The sequence below is a fragment of the Ovis aries genome, chromosome 13, assembly GCF_016772045.2.
Source record: "Ovis aries strain OAR_USU_Benz2616 breed Rambouillet chromosome 13, ARS-UI_Ramb_v3.0, whole genome shotgun sequence".
NCBI lineage: Eukaryota > Metazoa > Chordata > Mammalia > Artiodactyla > Bovidae > Ovis > Ovis aries.
Window position 1 is genome coordinate 21,560,601 of NC_056066.1, and position 20,020 is coordinate 21,580,620.

Below are 20,020 nucleotides of genomic sequence, written 5' to 3' on the forward strand. Positions count from 1 at the left end.
AAGGCGGTTTGGGAACGGCTCATGTTACTCTTTGAATCTAGTGTGTACTGGGTGATGGTCTCCATCAGGGATACACGCTGGTGCCTCCAGGAGGGAGCTGGTAAAAATCCTGGTGGGAATACATTTGGAAAACATTTCAAGACGGTTCACATGTAACAGTTTCTGTTGCAGTTTCATTTGCTAATAATACTTTTTGATCATCATATTGTCTTATAATTTCAAGCAAAATCTCACTTATTATAATTAATAGGCGAGGCCTCCCTAAAACAAGAAAAGCTTCAAGTTTTAGATTGTCTTATCTTGAAATGAGGGACACCACCACCGATGCAGTCAATTTAGATCTCCTTCACTACAGTCCACAGTAACTGGCACCAAAGCCAAGAGCCTCCCTACCTGGTCCTCTGCTAAACACACAATTCCACTCCTCAACACCCTGCTGCTGTGGCGCTTTTCACAACATTCTAATCTGTGTTTTTGTCTCTTCTAGGTTTTAGTGCCTGACAGGTATTCACTTGACTATGGTCATAGACTCTCTGAACTGACTTCCCTAGAATGGCACTCACGACTCAGCCAGATCCACCAACACTGTCCAGCGATCACGGAAAACATTATGCCGAATGCTGCGGTGCCAGGAACACTCTCAGCTGGTAGTTCTTTCCATCTAATCAACTGATCCTGCTGTGTAACATGGGCTCGCATCAAGTATCCTTTCAGTCACTCTTAAGTCCCCAACCTCAGGCACCACGAGTGTCTTAGTTATGTATTAGCTAAATGGCAAGAATAGGTTCCATGATCCTTGAGCACAGAGAGTGCATCATTTTGCCTTTGTACCCCCTGTAGCTCTCAGCACCGTTACACTAAGCCCAGAGGCAACATGGAAGGAAGCATTACTTGGGAATGGCAGGTCCCACTGAACCCCGCTGCTATGTCAGGGATCCTGGTCTTTTACACTAAGCCCAAGCAAAAGTGAGTTCAAGCATGTTATGTGACTCCATTAGATTTGCTTTTGGAAGAGATTACCAGCTCCAGGCCTAATGGGAGTGTGTCTGGGCTCACATCAGCATTCCCAAACTCAGGCAGGAAACACATCCTAACTCAAAATAGGTATCCAACGCAGGCTCAATGTTTAATGAATACAGGAAGGAAAGAATCGTCGTCAGTGAACTAGTTACAGTTTTTTCAGAAATATACATTTACTCGGAAAGAGCAAATGCCAGGTTTAATAACAGTTGAGAATGTGTCAGATGAATTTCCAAGTTAACACTCCCACTCTGTTGTATCTGCTCCTAGTGTAACGGTGCTGAGAACTACCAGGGGTAGTACAAAAGTAGAATGATGCACCCTCTGTGCTCAAGCACAATGTAACCTATTCTCGCCATTTAGCTAATTTATAACAAAGACACTCATGGTATACCTGAGGTTTAAGAATATGAGTAACTGAAAGAAAAGTTGATGCAAGCCAGCACTGCTCAGCTGAATTAATTGATTAGATTTAAATACTTCAATACAAACAGAACCCTGCATTTTTTCACCTGATGTTTTACAGGACAAACTTTAGTAACCTGTTTTTTAAGTAGAATATTTTCATTGATTTCTGAAAGATATAGAAGATAAATCTGAAGTACATTTTTACAAGTATATTGTTGTGAATAGTAACCTATTGTTAAAGGTGAGTTTTCCCTGGAAATACAAGATTAGACTATTTTCTAAGTTTTGGACATAGTTGAATTATCTGCTCTCTCATTAAACAGTGAGCAGGAAATAGATTTCTATTCATTTTTGTATCCCTAGTACCCAACACAGTACTTTGAATGGATCTGGCACTTAATATATGTTTTTTAAAGAAATGTATAAATTAATGATGAAAATGACAAGCAATCAACCATCTTTTCACACTCACACCCACAGGTAGGTGTTGGAACTATAATACTCTAATTTCCCAAATCTGTTCCCCCAACACACAATCCCCATAGTCATTGCTAAACTGACTTGAACAACAATCTATTGGGAAGAGAAAAAAAGGTAAAAGGAAATGAAAAACAATAGATATAAAAATAATATATTGCATCTATATTATACTAAATACATATAAGTATGTATTTAAAAAGTGTGGTAGTTCCTGCCACACTTTTCCTCATTAACTAATTCATTTAGGAATTACTTATCTAGTGCACACTCTGCATCACTTACTACCCTTAAAGAGTGCTATACTGGAAGAGATTTGGGAATCGGTGGGAAACTGTCGTCAAATATTTGCAAAAATAGAAAAACAGCATTTGTTCTGCCACCAAAGGTAAAGTTAGTGTTGACAGGTAGAAGCTGTAGCCAACAAGATTTCTGCCGATTATAACAGAAATGTTCTATCAGCTGCTCTGTCCGCCAGTAGAACTATCTTCTTTCCTGCTCAATTATGGCTCCCTACCTCCTCCCAATGTTCACCTGAATAATTTCTACACATCTTGCAGCTGCCCAAATGTAACTTCTTTCTGAAAGCCCTCTCTGACCTTCCAATCTAGAATACTTACAGCTGACACATTTTTGAATCACTCCACATTATGTGGTCCCTCACCATGCATTGCTGCAATTATTTGTAAAACTGTCTCTGGCTGTTGGTCTTCCCCTTAGACTTTAAGTTCAGTGAAGGCATGGGCTATATCTTTCCTGTTCACCCTTGAAAATCTAACCCCAAGGACGTAATATCTGTTCAGTAACTGTTTTGCTTGAATGAATAAATGGATGGATTACATTGAGAAAAGATTATTTCATTGAATATCAGGACCAGGTAATTTCCATAGTGTCTCCAAATTTTTTAATAGCCTTGTAATAGATTTTTATGAAAACTTTATTCTTAAAGTTATACCTGGAGCTATAGACCTTAAAATTCAAATTTTAAAATGGAAATAACCTTTCATGTTATTTAAAGACTAATTATTTAAAGTGTACCATGTCCTCCATGTACCTCTAATGAGTTTAATAATCAGCAGAGTATTGTGAAATGTATCTTATCCTAAACTTCAGAACTCTGCGTTATCTGATTCAAAAGGTAACTAAAGAACAAGAATGCAAGAGTTTCCCTCATTAATTAACCAAAAAGTAAAATAACTGAATTCCATAAAAAATACATTTACCAGACACTGACACTCAATTGTTTCTTATCATGCTGTAAGGTTTGCATATAAATGAACTAAGAAAATAGCCAAATAGTTCAAACAGGTCCTATGCACTCACCTTCTGACTGGTCCACTCACTCACTACACATACACAGAACATTCTATCTTACTATCAATCCACAGTTCACACATCTAAGTGTCCACCTGTTTACGTACACTCGCATCTCCTAAGAGATCAGGATCTCCAGAGATCATTATAACGGGTGACTCAACCATGGAACATGATATTTTTCCTTCTGGTTTCAAAACCACTTGAGACAAGAGGAAATAGGTGTTGGGTGCCTTTGCTATGACTTCCCTGGTGGCTCAGACAGTAAAGCGTCTGCCTACAGTGCGGAAGACCCGGGTTCAATCCCTGGGTCAGGAAGATCCTCTGGAGAAGGAAATGGCAACCCACCCCAGTACTCTTGCCTGGAACTATGGTTTTAGGCACAATGTTACCCCTTACACATAAATCAATCACTTTGGAAACAAACGAAAAGTTCCACCTATGACTGATTTTACTCATTTTATAAATATCATGTCCAATGGTGCTGATCTACCAACTTTTTGAAAAATGCAGGGTAGGCAAATGGGATGAAACTTAAAACTTTAGTAAGGAAGTTTCACAGACTTAGCAGAACTTTCAGAGGTTCAAACTAGGAGAAAACACTAGAATTGCTCAACCGCAATGACTGAATTTAACCTGCTGCTGCTAAGTCACTTCAGTCGTGTCTGACTCTGTGCGACCCCACAGACGGCAGCCCACATAACCGCATCCAGGCAGGGCTGTGTTTAAATGGCTAAAGTCTGATTTCTCAGCTCAGTAGTTCAAAGCTTTCAGCACCAAGGCGTACTGGGCTTCATGGCATCACCTATGGCTCAGATTCACAAAGGGCCAGAAGAGCAGAAAGAGAGCAGCCCCCTGAATGAAAGCATTTCATCAGAGCCACAGAAGCAAATGATAGGAAAGAAATGGGAACCTGGATCACTTAATTACCAGTGAAAATGAAAAGTAAACAACAACATAACGCCACACATCCATGGGAGCAACTGCCTTCAATTTTGGATGAAACTGAAGTAAAGGCTGTTGAGGAGGAGAGTAAAAACAGACTTTCACATAGAAAAAAATAATCATCATAAAATCAGTGTGTCCAAGTTCGAATTTTACACAAAATATATCCTGCCCTAATTTTCATCACAAAATAACATTTTACTGACTTTGTATCAAATGTGAATGATCTAGAGAAATGTGTTTAATCAGTCTCTACATATTTCTTGAAAGCCTAATCTGTGCCATTACTGCCGTTAAAGTCTGTCCCCACAGAGCCTGTTGAGTGGTAGTGAAGCAGATATTAAATACACACAAATATGACTAATACACACTGTGTTAAGAACTATAAAGAAAAGCAGAATAAAGAGGAAAAGAGCAATATAATTTAAATCAGCAAGTTAAGGATGTGACATTTAAACCAAAAGTGTGGGGGAAGGAGGTTGGAAGGGTGTGTGCTTGCCCAGAATGGGAGATCCTTCAAGCCAATTAATACCCTTTACAATTGAAGGACAATACTTATTATTCAGCTTTAACAGCAATCTAAGAAGTAATGTTTAGGTTTAAAACCCACTCTTTTAAATACATCACATGCAATTTCAGAACAAATACTAATTATTATAAATATAAAATTTTCTCTGATATTATAAAACTAAAGGTATTTCATTCATCACAAAAACACATTTCAATTCATAAATTAAGATGATAAATGAACATGTTACCAAAACAACCACTGAGAAGAATGTTTTTTAAGATGATGACTTCAATAACTACTGCCCTAATACTTAAGATACTTGTAAATATATCTCTTTATCTTGGCAGATGAGGTTTCACTTTTATTGTTTACTGATTTTCTTTTCATTACTTGGCCATTATTTTATGTTCCCCCTAGACTTTAAAAAGGGAAAGTTTACAACTACGGAAGCAAAGCTATTGAACAAGTTAACAGAGCAGTGAGTTTTGTTTCCATTCATTACCTTTTCTGGATTCAGTCCCACAGAGCTCAGTTTCCAGATAAATGGGAGAATTGTGCCCTCTCACTTTCTCCTTGTGTCTTGTCATCAGGGTGTCTTATCTCTCCACACCACAGGCACTGTCCATCATCGCCTACTCTCTCACAATCCTGTCTCGCCCTTTCCCCCTGGCATCCTGCACTCTGCCCCTAGCTTCCCAGCTTACTACATTCCTAAATTATTTCCCTTCTGCATATTTGCTTGCCTTTGTGTGAGCCTGTATTCATTATCTGTCATTAGTTTAGGAGCAAGGGAATACATGATCTTCAAAGTTGTCAATGAAAATAAGAAGCTACACTTTCTGCCACTGCTTTTTGTCAACACACCTGAAAATACAAAAGATCATACTGAGTTCATTCCAGAAGTTCTGAATATTCATCTGCCCAGTTTCTCCCTTTTCTGATGAGTTTATACACCACGAGATCAGCAAAAAGTTCACTAAAAACGAAGATGACAGATACAATGTAACTTGCAAATTAAAATCTGCTTAAATATCTGATCATTCAGATGTTAAATAACTTGAGATTTTTTTTTAAGTCTGCCTATAAAAAAATTGAAAGCATGCTCAGTCAGTTCAGTCGTGTCTGACTGTGTGACCACATGGACCTTAGCCGACCAGGCTCCTCTGTCCATGGAATTCCCAGGCAAGAATACTGGAGTGGGTTGCCATTTCCTTCTCCAGGGGATTGTCTCAACCCAGGGATCAAACCCAAATCTCCTGCATTGGCAGGCAAATTCTTTACCACTAAGCCACCTGAGCTACTCTGCATCCGAGGTCAGGGGCAGCGCCCAGGAGGAGCTACCCACAGCCCTAGGCCAGGGACGACGGCCAGGAGGAGCTACTCCATGTCCAAGGAGTGGTGGCTGCGCAGGCGCAGGAGGGCCTAGAGGATCTACTCCACGTCGAAGGTCAGGAGGGGTGGCAATGAGGAGATACCCCTCATCCAAGGTAAGGACCAGCAGCTACACTTTGCTGGAGCAGCTGTGAAGACATACCCCATGTCCAAGGTAAGAGAAACCCAAGTAAGACAGTAGATGTTGCAAGAGGGCATCAGAGGGCAGACACACTGAAACCATAATCACAGAAAACTAGTCAATCTGATCACACTAGGACCACAGCCTTGTGTAACTCAATGAAACTAAGCCATGCCATGTGGGGCCACCCAAGATGGACAGGTCATGGTGGAGAGGTCTGACAGAATTTGGTCCACTGGAGAAGGGAATGGCAAACCACTTCAGTATTCTTGCCTTGAGAACCCCATGGACAATATGAAAAGGCAAAATGATAGGATACTGAAAGAGGCACTGGAGATCAGTGGAGAAATAACTCCAGAAAGAATGAAGGGATGGAGCCAAAGCAAAATCAATAACCAGTTGTGGATGTGACTGGTGATAGAAGCAAGGTCCGATGCTGTAAAGAGCAATATCGCATTCAGGTCCATGAATCAAGGCAAACTGGAAGTGGTCAAACAGGAGATGGCAAGAGTGAATGTCGACATTCTAGGCATCAGCGAACTAAAATGGACTGGAATGGGTGAATTTAATTCAGATGACCATTATATCTACTACTGTGGCCAGGAATCCCTCAGAAGAAATGGAGTAGCCAACAAGGTCAACAAAAGAGTCCAAAATGCACTACTTGGATGCAATCTCAAAAATGACAGAATAATCTCTGTTGGTCTCCAAGGCAAACCATTCAATATCATGGTTATCCAAGTCTATGCCCCAACCAGTAATGCTGAAGAAGCTGAAGTTGAATGGTTCTATGAAGACCTACAAGACCTTGTAGAACTAACACCCAAAAAAGATGTCCTTTTCATTATAGGGGACTGGAATGCAAAAGTAGGAAGTCAAGAAACACCTGGAGTAACAGGCAAATTTGGCCTTGGAATACAGAATGAAGCAGGGCAAAGACTAATAGAGTTTCGTCAAGAGAATGCACTGGTCATAGCAAACACCCTCTTCCAACAACACAAGAGAAGACTCTACACATGGACATCACCAGATGGTCAACAATAAAATCAGATTGATTATATTCTTTGCAGCCATAGATGGAGAAGCTCTATACAGTCAACAAAAACAAGACCGGGAGCTGACTGTGGCTCAGATCATGAGCTCCTTATTGCCAAATTCAGACTTAAATTGAAGAAAGTAGGGAAAACCACTAGACCATTCAAGTATGACCTAAATCAAATCCCTTGTGATTATACAGTGGAAGTGAGAAATAGATTTAAGGGACTAGATCTGACAGATGGAGTGCCTGATGAACTATGGACTGAGGTTCGTGACACTGTACAGGAGACAGGGATCAAGACCATCCCCATGGAAAAGCAAAAAGCAAAATGGCTGTCTGGGGAGGTCTTATAAATAGCTGTGAAAAGAAGAGAAGCGAAAAGCAAAGGAGAAAAGGAAAGATAGAAGCATCTGAATGCAGAGTTCCAAAGAATAGCAAGGATCGCTTCCTCAGCGATCAATGCAAAGAAATAGAGGAAAACAACAGAATGGAAAAGACTAGAGATTTCTTCAAGAAAATTAGAGATACCAAGGGAACATTTCATGCAAAGATGGGCTCGATAAAGGACAGAAATGGTATGGACCTAACAGAAGCAGAAGATATTAGGAAGAGGTGGCAAGAATACACAGAACAACTGTACAAAAAAGATCCTCACAACCAAGATAATCATGATGGTATGATCACTCATCTAGAGCCAGACATCCTGGAATGTGGAGTTAAGTGGGCCTTAGAAAGCATCACTATGAACAAAGCTAGTGGAGGTGATGGAATTCCAGTGGAGCTATTTCAAATCCTGAAAGATGATGCTATGAAAGTGCTGCACTCAATATGCCAGCAAATTTGGAAAACTCAGCAGTGGCCACACGACTGGAAAAGGTCAGTTTTCATTCCAATCCCTAAGAGAGACAATGCCAAAGAATGCTCAAACTACCACACAATTGCACTCATCTCACATGCTAGTAAAGTAATGCTCAAAATTCTCCAAGCCAGGCTTCAGCAGTACATGAACTGCGAACTTCCAGATGTTCAAGCTGGTTTTAGAAAAGGCAGAGGAACCAGAGATCCAATTGCCAACATCCACTGGATCATCGAAAAAGCAAGAGAGTTCCAGAAAAAAAAACATCTATTTCTGCTTTATTGACTATGCCAAAGCCTTTGACTGTGTGGATCACAAGAAACTGGAAAATTCTGAAAGAGAAGGGAATACCAGACCACCTGACCTGCCTCCTGAGAAACCTATATGCAGGTCAGGAAGCAACAGTTAGAACTGGACATGGAACAACAGACTGGTTCCAAATAGGAAAAGGAGTGCATCAAGGCTGTATATTGTCACCCTGCTTATTTAACTTGTATGCAGAGTACATCATGAGAAACGCTGGGCTGGAAGAAGCACAAGCTGGAATCAAGATTGCCGGGAGAAGTATCAGTAACATCAGATATGCAGATGACACCACCCTTTTGGCAGAAAGTGAAGAGGAACTAAAAAGCCTCTTGATGAAAGTGAAAGAGGAGAGTGAAAAAGTTGGCTTAAAGCTCAACATTCAGAAAATGAAGATCCCATCACTGGTCCCATCACTTCATGGGAAAAAGATGAGGAAACAGTGGAAACAGTGTCAGACTTTATTTTGGGGGCTCTGAAATCACTGCAGATGGTGACTGCAGCCATGAAATTAGAAGATGCTCACTCCTTGGAAGAAAAGTTATGACCAACCTAGACAGCATATTCAAAAGCAGAGACATTACTTTGCCAACTAAGGTCAGTCTAGTCAAGGCTATGGTTTTCCTGTGGTCATGTATGGATGTGAGAGTTGGACTGTGAAGAAAGCTGAGCTCTGAAGAATTGATGCTTTTGAACTGTGGTGTTAGAGAAACTCCTGAGAGTCCCTTGGACTGCAAGGAGACCCAACCAGTCCATCCTAAAGGAGATCAGTCCTGGGTGTTCTTTGGAAGGAATGATGCTAAAGCTGAAACTCCCGTACTTTGGCCACCTCCTGCGAAGAGTTGACTCATTGCAAAAGACTCTGATGTTGGGAGGGATTGGGGGCAGGAGGAAAAGGGGACGACAGAGGATGAGATGGCTGGATGGCATCACCAACTCGATGGATGTGAGTTTGAGTGAACTCAGGGAGTTGGTGATGGACAGGGAGGCCTGGTGTGCTGCAATTCATGGGGTCGCAAAGAGTCGGACACGACTGAGCGACTGAACTGAACAGAGCCACCTGGGATGCCCCTAAAACTTTTTCTAAGGCCTCTCAAATAAGACTGTGAAGAAAAAAATTTAAGACTGAAATCTAAGGGCCAGTCTTACTACACTTCATTCTGTGCATGAATTCATTAAAAAAAGAAAAAAAAAAGCAGAGTAGGAAATTCTTCTGAATAGCTATGGTAAAATTATTCCCGGGAAATGATGCAGTGTTTCTATGGATCAGGCAGTATTTTAAGTTGCTCACAGTAGTTCATTTAATCCTCACCACAACCCTAAGAAGCAGTACTGCTCCATGTCATTTTACAGGTCAGGAAACTGCAGATGGAGAAATTAAGCCACCTGTCCAAAGTCACTTAATGAGCCAGCAGCAAAACCAGGAGCTCAGGGGTCCCGCTCCATAGCCCTTTTATTAATTACCCAGCCAAGGGGCACAGCTTTTCTATACCACCAATAGACCTCGGTGCCCCCAGAAAAGGCTGAAATCCTAAGTCAGAAAATCTAAAGCGATACTGGAAGAGCTACCTACCAGGTACGTGTCAACACCCACTTCAGCAAGCGTTGTCTGGACTGAGAAAAGCTTGGAATCACAGCCCTTCTCAGGCCCTCCAGAGCTAAGAACACAGCAGGTCTTCTCAATTGTCCAGATACTATTTTATGTTTTTCAGTTAGATTTTATAGTTCTCCTCATTTACGTTTCTCCGTTTTGAAATGTAACCCAATTAAGACATTTGCAACTTGAAGAAAGGACATTTTCAAAGTTGAAAACACTATATACATGCGTAAAAATTACTATTTGCTATCATTGTTGACTTTACAAATGTTACCTTTTTCCATTAAAAGAAGTGTTAATTTTTATATAGTCAAGCCTGTCTAATTATTATTTTGGAGCTTCTGGATCTCCAATTTTAAGAATAACTCAGGTTATCCCTCTGTATAGACCACATATATCCCTATGTGGTATATACAGTCTCCTGGATTTTCTTTTAAGATTTTAAAATTATTTTTTTGTTTACATTCATATCTTTAATCCATCTGGAATTTATTTTGTAGATGGTTTAAGATTCAGGTCCAATTTTATTTTTACCCTGAAGGATGCCCAGTTATGTCAGCACCATTTATTAACTAATATAACTTTTTCCCACTGACTTAAGTCAAAACTTTTATCATATATTAAATTCTTATACACGTTAGAGTCTATTTCAGGATTCCCTAGTCTAACCTACTGATTATTTTATCTCTTATATATCAATTCCATATTGATTTAATTTCAGTGGTTTTATACTATGTTATAGTAACTCACAATGTAAGTTCCCCTTCACTGGTCTTTAATACTTTTGAGGGCTATTTTCAGGCATTTCCTTGCCATTCAAACTCTAAGATCATTTATCCATACTTCAAAAAAATTACTGGATTCTAATTGAAATTGCATGATAGTTAAGTATTAATTTGGGGAAAGTTGTAATTTTTATCTATTGACATGTTCAGCCAAATGTCTGTACACTTCTTCAGATCCTTTTAATGATTTCAGTGTTTTCTTTATTGTCATTACTTAGTTTCAAATGTGTGATTAAAGACTTAAACATTGAGAAAATTGTCATTTTTCTTACTAAGTTAAAAATTCTGTTTATGAACATATAGATAGAAATTTAATTATTCATCTAATCTAATCTAATTGATATGACTATTGCTAAGTTGCAGAAATTCTAGGAAATGTGACAAAATGGCTGAACTCATTGGAAAAAGCTAGAATTTGAGCCAGAAGAAAAGAACACTTAGTTTCATGCTCAAAACGACATATTTTATCCCTTAGTGAAATTTACAATTATTGTAATCCTATCTGATATGGTTACAGGAACATTATCTATGTATATTCTTGCCATTAAAGACATTATCTAAAGTAAAATATTTTTCAGTGCTGCTAGAAACAAAATCTCTGAATAAAATCATTGTGAAATATCGCTAGATTCTTACTTGACTAGAAAGTTTAGAAGCTTCCACAGCATGTTCAAAATCTGGTCTTCCAATTACAGCAGGCTCTTTATTCATTACTCCTTGCCCTTTCTTGTATTCAGCCTAAAATGAATAAGAAAATGTCAGATATTTTTATTTTCCAGTGAAAAATTACACTGAGAATAGCCAAAATAAAATTAATAGACCGTCAGCCCATAAAAAAATATTCCCGACCACTCACCAAATTCTAAAATGCTGACTGCTAAGAAGAAACTGATTTTATAAAAACATGGTTTTTTGTAGTAAAATAATTACTAAGTTTGAGTCTGTGAATCTAGTCACCATCATCATTGTGTTTATTATATCCAGGAGGAATTTCTAGATAATTAAGACCCCGCATTCTGCATACATCTGTCTTTTATGTTTAGTCTTAGTAACTGATCTAAACCCATCTGGTTAACATGCAGCTGAATTTAGTAAATAATTATTGCTTTTTTAAGATGAGTACAGCCTATGCTACTTAATCATTTGGTTCAAGTTAAGTCATCATTTTTTAACCAGAATGTAAGATACGTTTAAGTAAAATGGTATTTGCCAAGACAGATGTCTTAGGGAAGAGAAAAACAGCCATGGTGCACAAGAAATGTGCATGGGTAAATGCGGACTAACAAGAACCGCACAATTAACAGCAACAAGATGGAAAACGGGCCAAAGTGAAGTTTTCTGGGACAAGATGAGAGGTAATTATGGAACCAGATGAATGACAAACTTGACTCTCAGGCTGAAACACGTGAATGTTATCTTAGGCCTGAGCAGTATTTTTTTTTTTAAGTATTACAACACAAGCCATAGTCAAGTTTGATCAGTTTCTGCACATATCTAAATTATTTACACAAAGAGATAATTCAGATAAAAAATTGAGACGTCATTAATTCAGATTGATAAATTTCACTAATTAAATTAATCACCCAACTACCAAAGCCATGCTTTGTCTTCCACCAAAATAAGAAATCAATTCTGCTCAAAATAAGAAAGAGAGATTACATCGCTTATGATCTTGGAGATCTGTGTCGCCATCTTGATGTCTGGTCTGTCAAGCTCTGCGTTATACATGTGGGTGTCCTGTACATCTCTTCTATAAAAAATCTGATGGAAGAGACAGTTTTGATTGAAAAAAAGAAAAAGGAAATGAGTAATGTCATACAGCTGCTAGTTTTAATGTCCCTAGTGTAATTTATCCTCACCATAATCATCTAAGAAAGTCACTGATCATAACTTTAAAAAAATTTTCATTATGTGCAACATTTATTTGGATAACTATATTCTCTTTTTACTATACCAATGACTCGTTGACATTACTGCATATGAACTGAATTCATACAACATAAAAAATATAATTCCAATACCATGGCACAAAACCAAGCTTATAGGATTTTATATACACTACCCTTAAAAGCATGTCATTATGGATAAATGTATATAGGCATATTCACATACAGAGTGTCCTCAATCGAGGTCATTAACTTGTCAATCACACAGTCTTGAGTCCCAGTGATTACAGGATAAGCTCCAGTACACAAATATAGAAAGTCATTTCCTGGGGTGAGGGTGTGTGAAACTCTGGAACTCTACCTTGCACACTCCCAACCACATCTTTCTCTTCCTTTCCTGATTGGACTTTTCATATGCCCCTATCTGGGAGGCCTAGTGATAGGTGCTAATAATTTTATTCCAGTAAATATCATTGCAATGACTTGATCCTCCAATAACAAAAGGATTCACATTAAGAAATAGCTGTCAAGAAAAAAGAAAAGAAATAGCTGTCCTCTGAATGCACATTAGATACAATCAAACCAAAGTATAGAGAACAGAGATTTAAAGAGAAATATATATATAAATTTTGCCAAATGTGCTTCAGGTGACAGTTGTCATTCAGAATAACTTGACTGACAAATGGGAGGAGAGACCAGAAGCCAACTCATATAACCCCTAATGGGCAACATCTCACTGTCTACCTGCTTTTCTGTTTCCTGAGGCCAGTCATGAACTGAAAAGATGAAGCTCTATTTGGCAAATTCACCAGTGGGTGGGCTGGTCAACTTGTCCATTACATTAGATTTTATTACATTTATAATGCAAAGCATGTAGTAATGGTCATTTTTAAAACCTGTCTTCACTTTTTCAAGACATAAAAGGTAGAACACAGAAATGTACAACTGAACATTTATAAAGAATGCACAATTAATTGCATTTATACAAAATAGGTATTTCTTTTTCTTTTCTCTTTTCTTTTGGCTGCACTGTGCAGCTTGTGGGATCTTGGGATCTTAGTCCCCAGACCAGGGATTGAACCCGCTCCTTTGAAGTGAAAGCTTGGAGTCCTAAGGAATTCCCACAAATTTCCCAAAACATAATCCTTTAAAAAAAAAATTTTTGGCTGCATCACACAGTTTGCTGGATCTTAGCTCCCTGACCAGGGATTGAACCCTCCTACAGTGGAAGCATGAAGTCTTAACCACTGGACCTCTAGGAAATTCTTCAAAATAAGTACTTCTAATGTTGCCTGCAAACTTTCTGCAATAGCATCATTTAGAGTACTTATTAAAAATTTAGATTCCTGAGGTCCATCCTCAGTTCTCTGTAATATAATTTTGCTAAATGGGGCCCAAAAATCTGCATTTTAATGAATTCCCCAGTTGACCACTAAAAATCAGTGTTCTAGATAATAGTAATGTATCTTGTTATAACCGTACAGTGTTAAAAAAAATGTACTTTTTTACTTCTTTAAAAAATAATATCAAGTATAAGGAATGATGTGTTAATACTTCCATAGGCTCCCTAATGCATTATATTATTTTATTTCAATGAAGCATGTCTATACACTTCTATTTAAGATCTTGCATTGGCTTCACCATTGACTAAACTATGTTTATAATCATGAACCTGTCTGACAAGTGAACAGAGCTTAAATATAATTAGCATAATTTTGGCAAGAACAGCTGTTTTCTTCACTGCTTCTACTTTCATAGGCTTAGCAAGCAATTTTAAGTCAGTTTTGTGTGCACAGGTAGCAAAAGATATAAGCTGAAAACTGAGTTATTTGGTTGGGTAAATTTAAAATCTTCAGGGATTTAAAATAAGCCAATTTTGATTGGTTTCAAAAAGCAACACACTCATCTACAAATGACGGCCAATCAACCTCAGGCTGCCCAGAGTTAAACACAAGCTGTGTAAACAAAAACGGACTCTCAGGTGAAAACAAACCAAAATTACTACCCACCTACAAGACTGTTTCTAAGTTACTACATTCAGATGAAAGCCATAGGGGGGAATGTCTTTTTGTTTACAAAAGAATGAGTGTAAAAATGGAAACCCTTACTTTTTGAAAAGAGCTGCAACCTCTCAGAAATCTATGCTTTACATGGGTTTCCTAATTATATGCTGTTCAGCCTAATGACTGCGTGGAGCGAGGTGAACAGCACAGAGGCGGCAGGACTGGGACAATGAATGGGGCCCCACCATCCATGTAAATTGCAAATTAGAGGCCGGCATATGTGACTCAAAACAAATATTAAGATTGACATGAGCTGCACATTCAAACAAGCGGACACCATGGAGCCACACAGGAGAAAAGCCCAGGGGCCTGGTCACTACAGATCTCCCAGGATACCAAGGCTTGGGGAACAGGGGCTGATGCTGAGGCGCACAGAGCCACAGGCTCCTGCTCTGTGCTCCCTGCAAGGATGTCTGAACAGGGGTGGTGCAGAGACAATGTGCCCTGAGCAGACTACTCGCCTTCCTCCACCTCACCTGTGACTTAGAGCTGAGGGAAACTCATCTGACATTTCTCAAATGTCTGCACTATGCATTTTCTCCCTTCTTCAGCCCATCCAAATCAGGAAAGAACAAAAATGTTATGCAGAAGAATATGTGTGTGTGTGTGTGTGTGTGTGTGTGTGTATATATCAGAATATATATATTCAGTTTTATATAAAATATATATGTATATACATATATTTTATATATAATATATATGTATATATATACGTGTGTGTGTGTGTGTATATATATATATATTCTGAATAATCTAAACCCTAAATGCAGTGTTTTCTGAATAATCAAACCTTAAATGCTCACTGAATTGGAACAATGGATGCGCTCCTATTCTCCAGCAGTCTTCTCATGGCAAAATGGTGTTCTATATGAAACTGCGTTGAATAAGAAGAAAGATAGGGGTTCCTAAAAGTCATCAACCCAGGACAGGTGCAGGCCTGAGGGCCTATGATTTATTTTACCTCGTTTTACTTAATGTTTTGTTCCCTATCGTGTCCTCAGAGGACAAGAGAGAATGAAAAACATGGCAGAGGGAGGAGCAATGAAAGGGGAGGGGGCAAAGAGGGAAGAAGGAAGAAGACGGGAAAAGGAGGAGAAATAAGCAGTCATTTTAGGCAGTTTATGATGTGAGTGAGTGAAAGTCACTCAGTCATGTCTGACTCTTTGCGACCCCATGGTCTACACAGTCCATAGAATTCTCCAGGCCAGAATACTGGAGTGGATAGCCTTTCCCTTCTCCAAGGGATCTTCCCAACCCAGGGATCGAACCCAGGTCTCCCGCATTGCAGGCAGATTCTATACCCACTGAGCCACAGGGAAGCCCTGTTTATTATGTACCCGGTACATATTAAGGACTTCACATTCACTGCCTCACTCACACATTTCTTAAATGAATGACTCATAAGGATTTATATTCATTAAACCCAAGTTGCCTTTATTACTCTATTTCAAATTTTTTTCTTAATTTAAGCTAGTTATTCTCACTAATGAACATTAGACTAATTCTAATAAGTTCCACAAAGGAAACAAATGGACTTTTAATGAACACTGCACTAAACCAACCAAATGATTTTAGGGAAAATTATATCTCAATAATATTTTAGTCTGTTCCCAGGAGGAAAATGTATATTTCTCCATTTCTTTAAATCTCTTATTATAACTTTCAGTGAAGTTTCACCCTTATCTTCTATAGGTCCTATATAGGTTAAAACACAACAATTATGACATTAATATCACATTTATACATTTAGTTTGTACTCAAGATAAACTGCTGTATATTTTGGCAGTATGTAATATTTTCAAAAAGACCAACTATGGTTTCTTCCTCAGGAGCACCTAGAATTATTACTTTACATGCTTGATCTCTTTCTCTTGCCTTTTTTTTCCCCCAGTGAATTCACTTCTTTGCCCATTTCTATGAATCTGTATCATTTTCCTAAATTACTCCTTTGTTCCTTTGTAGTGGACATGTGTTCTTTATTTTTTTTTAATCCACCTTTTGTTGTTGTTTTAATCACTAAGTCATCTCCAATTCTTTGCGACCGCATGGGCCGTAGCCCACTGGTCTCCTCAGTCCATGGAATTTCCCCAGGCAAGAATGCTAGAGTGGGTTACCAGTTCCTTCTCCAGAGGACCTTCCCGCCCAAGGAATGAAACCCTCATCTCCTGCATTGCAGGTGAATTAATTACCACTGGGAAACCCAAAAATCTTCCAGGTACTTTTTATTTGGAAACTGTCCCTCCCTTCCTCCCTCCATGTTATTTGGTGAGGCTATCAGAAGCAGCCTTCCTTTCTGGTGACAGGAGTGGCCACGTGACAGGCTATCCAACCAGATACCCCAACCCTTTGGAAACTATGATTAAAAAGAGGGCAGACACATAAACAAGCAAGGTCAGAGTCACTGATGGATCTGAGGCTGGGGGAAAAACAACTGCTGTCCTTTCTTCTGGGATCGGCCACAGTGAAGATGATTTAGTTTTGGAATTATCAGCCTTGAGACCAGCTAGACAGATTTGATCTGCAAATGAAGTCATGGGAAGGAAGAAGAACCAAAAAATAGAGAAAGAAGGGGGTCCTCGTGACACTGTAGAGCCTAGGAGCCAGTTATCCTGAAGGTAGCTTTATGCAAACCAATAAATTCTCATTTTTCACTTGAGCTAATGTGAGATGGATTTCTGTTACTGAATCTACAAACTCTAAATGTAGCCTCCATTTCATATGTTTTTCTGCAATGTCAAATCTATTCTTTATTGCCTCCAATAGAGATTTTAATTCTATCACTTGAAGCTAATACAATATTGATCAATCAATTATAGTTAAATTTTTAAAATTTTTAATTCTATCGAAATCTGTCCTGGAATTTCTTCCTTATATTACCATGTTCACTTCCCTCTCAGCTTGCATTTTCATCTCATTTTATTGTCCTTTAATCTTGGTTTATTCCCCCCTAATAGTCTTTCTACTTTTGTTTCGGAAGGCCAGGTCTTTTGCATGTTCCTTACATTCACGCAGGCTATGTGCCAGGTACTATAGTTCTGCACACTTTAAACACATGAATTTAGTAAATCTTCACCCCACCATTGTTGTGCCAGCCTGTACTCAACTCAGCTCTGTCAACACTCCCGCTCAAAGCTGGAACTAGTTATCCAGAAAAATCTTCTTTTTGTATCATTCTTGGTTGGACTTGGCCAATAAGAGAAACTTTCAATTAGATATTGAAAATGAAGTGAAATGGATGCCTTTATTATCCATGTACAGCCAGACTGAGCACTGAGCAAAGGACTCCCAGTGACTCTGCAGCAAGCTTTTCATGTTTTGACAACAGTAATCTGAAATTCCTCAATAGGTGAGTTAACAAACTAGAAAAAAGCCAACCCTCCACCATGATGGTCCTTAGTGAAATGCAATTACTTAGAGATGTGAAGACTGAGAACTGAGGGATGGCAGGCAGCATGGAAACCACAGACAGACACCTGTGGAGCCAAGGGCAATGTGAGCAGATAGAGTAAAAGACATCAAATCCAACTGACCCCAAATGTATTCATTCCTTTTACTACTCTGGTGAAAGTTAAAACAATTCTTAGTGAGAAGAAACTGCTGGATAGGATAGTTTGTAGGACAGAAGTGAATAGTATGATCTGTATTTAGTCATAATCTCAAAACACCAGTTTAGTCATCCTCAAGAAATTCTTTTGTAGTAAACTTTCACATTAGAGAAGCACTCCAAGTGTCATTAAGTAGGCACATGGACTAGAAATTCCATCTTAATAAGGCTTATTTCTGTTTAGGTATGTCCCATGTAAAAAGCTATTAAATAATTAAGTCTTAAGCATTATTTTTAAAAGAAAATATAAATCTCTAAATATAGGTACACAGAGGATCAGATATTCATCAGAAAACACATTTTTTTCAATTTTCTAAATGATGGAGCTTTATCATTATTGTCAGTATTATCATTGTTGATAAAAGCATTTTAGAGTTGATAAAAGTTTCCATATTTATGATTAATTTTATCATCACCACAATCTTATGAAGAAACCAGAATAGCTATTATTAACTATTCTGCCTTCAGTTCAGTTCAGTCACTCAGTCGTGTCTGACTCTTTGCGACCCCACGAACCGCAGCACACCAGGCCTCCCTGTCCATCATCAACTCCCAGAGTCCACCCAAACCCATGTCCATCGAGTCGGTGATGCCACCCAGCCATCTCATCCTCTGTTGTCGCCTTCTCCTCCTGCCCTCTATCTTTCCCAGCATCAGGGTCTTTTCAAATGAGTCAGCTCTCCCCATCAGGTGGCCAAAGTATTGGAGTCTCAGCTTCAACATCAGTCCCTCCAATGAACACCCAGGACTGATCTCCTTTAGGATGGACTGGTTGGATCTCCTTCAGTCCAAGGGACTCTCAAAAGTCTTCTCCAACACCACAGTTCAAAAGCATCTATTCTTCAGAGCTCAGCCTTCTTTATAGTCCAACTCTCACATCCATAAGTGACTACTGGAAAAACCACAGCCTTGACCAGATGGACCTTTGTTGGCATAGTAATGTCTCTGCTTTTTAATATGCTGTCTAGGTTGGTCATAACTTTCCTTCCAAGGAGTAAGTGTCTTTTAATTTCGTGACTGCAATCACCATCTGCAGTGATTTTGGAGCCCCCCAAAATAAAGTCTGACACTGTTTCCACTGTTTCCCCATCTATTTCCCATGAAGTGATGGGACCAGATCCCATGATCTTCGTTTTCTGAATGTTGAGCTTTAAGCCAACTTTTTCACTCTCCTCTTTCACTTTCATCAAGAGGCTTTTTAGTTCCTCTTCACTTTCTGCCATAAGGTTGGTGTCATCTGCATATCTGAGGTTATTGATATTTCTCCCAGCAATCTTGATTCCAGCTTGTGTTTCTTTCAGTCCAGCGTTTCTCATGATGTACTCTGCATACAAGTTAAATAAGCAGGGTGACAATATACAGCCTTGACGTACTCCTTTTCCTATTTGGAACCAGTCTGTTGTTCCATGGCCAGTTCTAACTGTTGCTTCCTGACTTGCATACAGATTTCTCAGGAGGCAGGTCAGGTGGTCTGGTATTCCCATCTCTTTCAGAATTTTCCACAGTTTCTTGTGATCCACACAGTCAAAGGCTTTGGCATAGTCAATAAAGCAGAAATAGATGTTTTTTTCTGGAACTCTCTTGCTTTTTCGATGATCCAGTGGATGTTGGCAATTTGATCTCTGGTTCCTCTGCCTTTTCTAAAACCAGCTTGAATATCAGGAAGTTCGCGGTTCATATACTGCTGAAGCCTCGCTTG

General features: G+C 38.9%; 1 protein-coding gene across 11 annotated transcripts in view; it reads right to left on the minus strand.

Moving 5' to 3' along the window:
* The window catches only part of NEBL (nebulette), a 386,786-nt gene that overhangs the window by 78,599 nt on the left and 288,167 nt on the right, over positions 1 to 20,020 (minus strand). For 9 of the 11 annotated variants that reach the window (XM_060397270.1, XM_060397271.1, XM_012188294.5 and 6 more), the window contains exons 6-7: positions 12,428 to 12,529; positions 11,405 to 11,506 (exon numbers count right to left, since the gene is read on the minus strand). The exons of the other annotated variants lie outside the window; for them this stretch is intronic. In XM_060397270.1, coding sequence (XP_060253253.1) covers positions 11,405 to 11,506; positions 12,428 to 12,529 — 204 coding nt within the window. The remainder of the gene's footprint in view (positions 1 to 11,404; positions 11,507 to 12,427; positions 12,530 to 20,020) is intronic. 11 annotated transcript variants of the gene reach the window in all.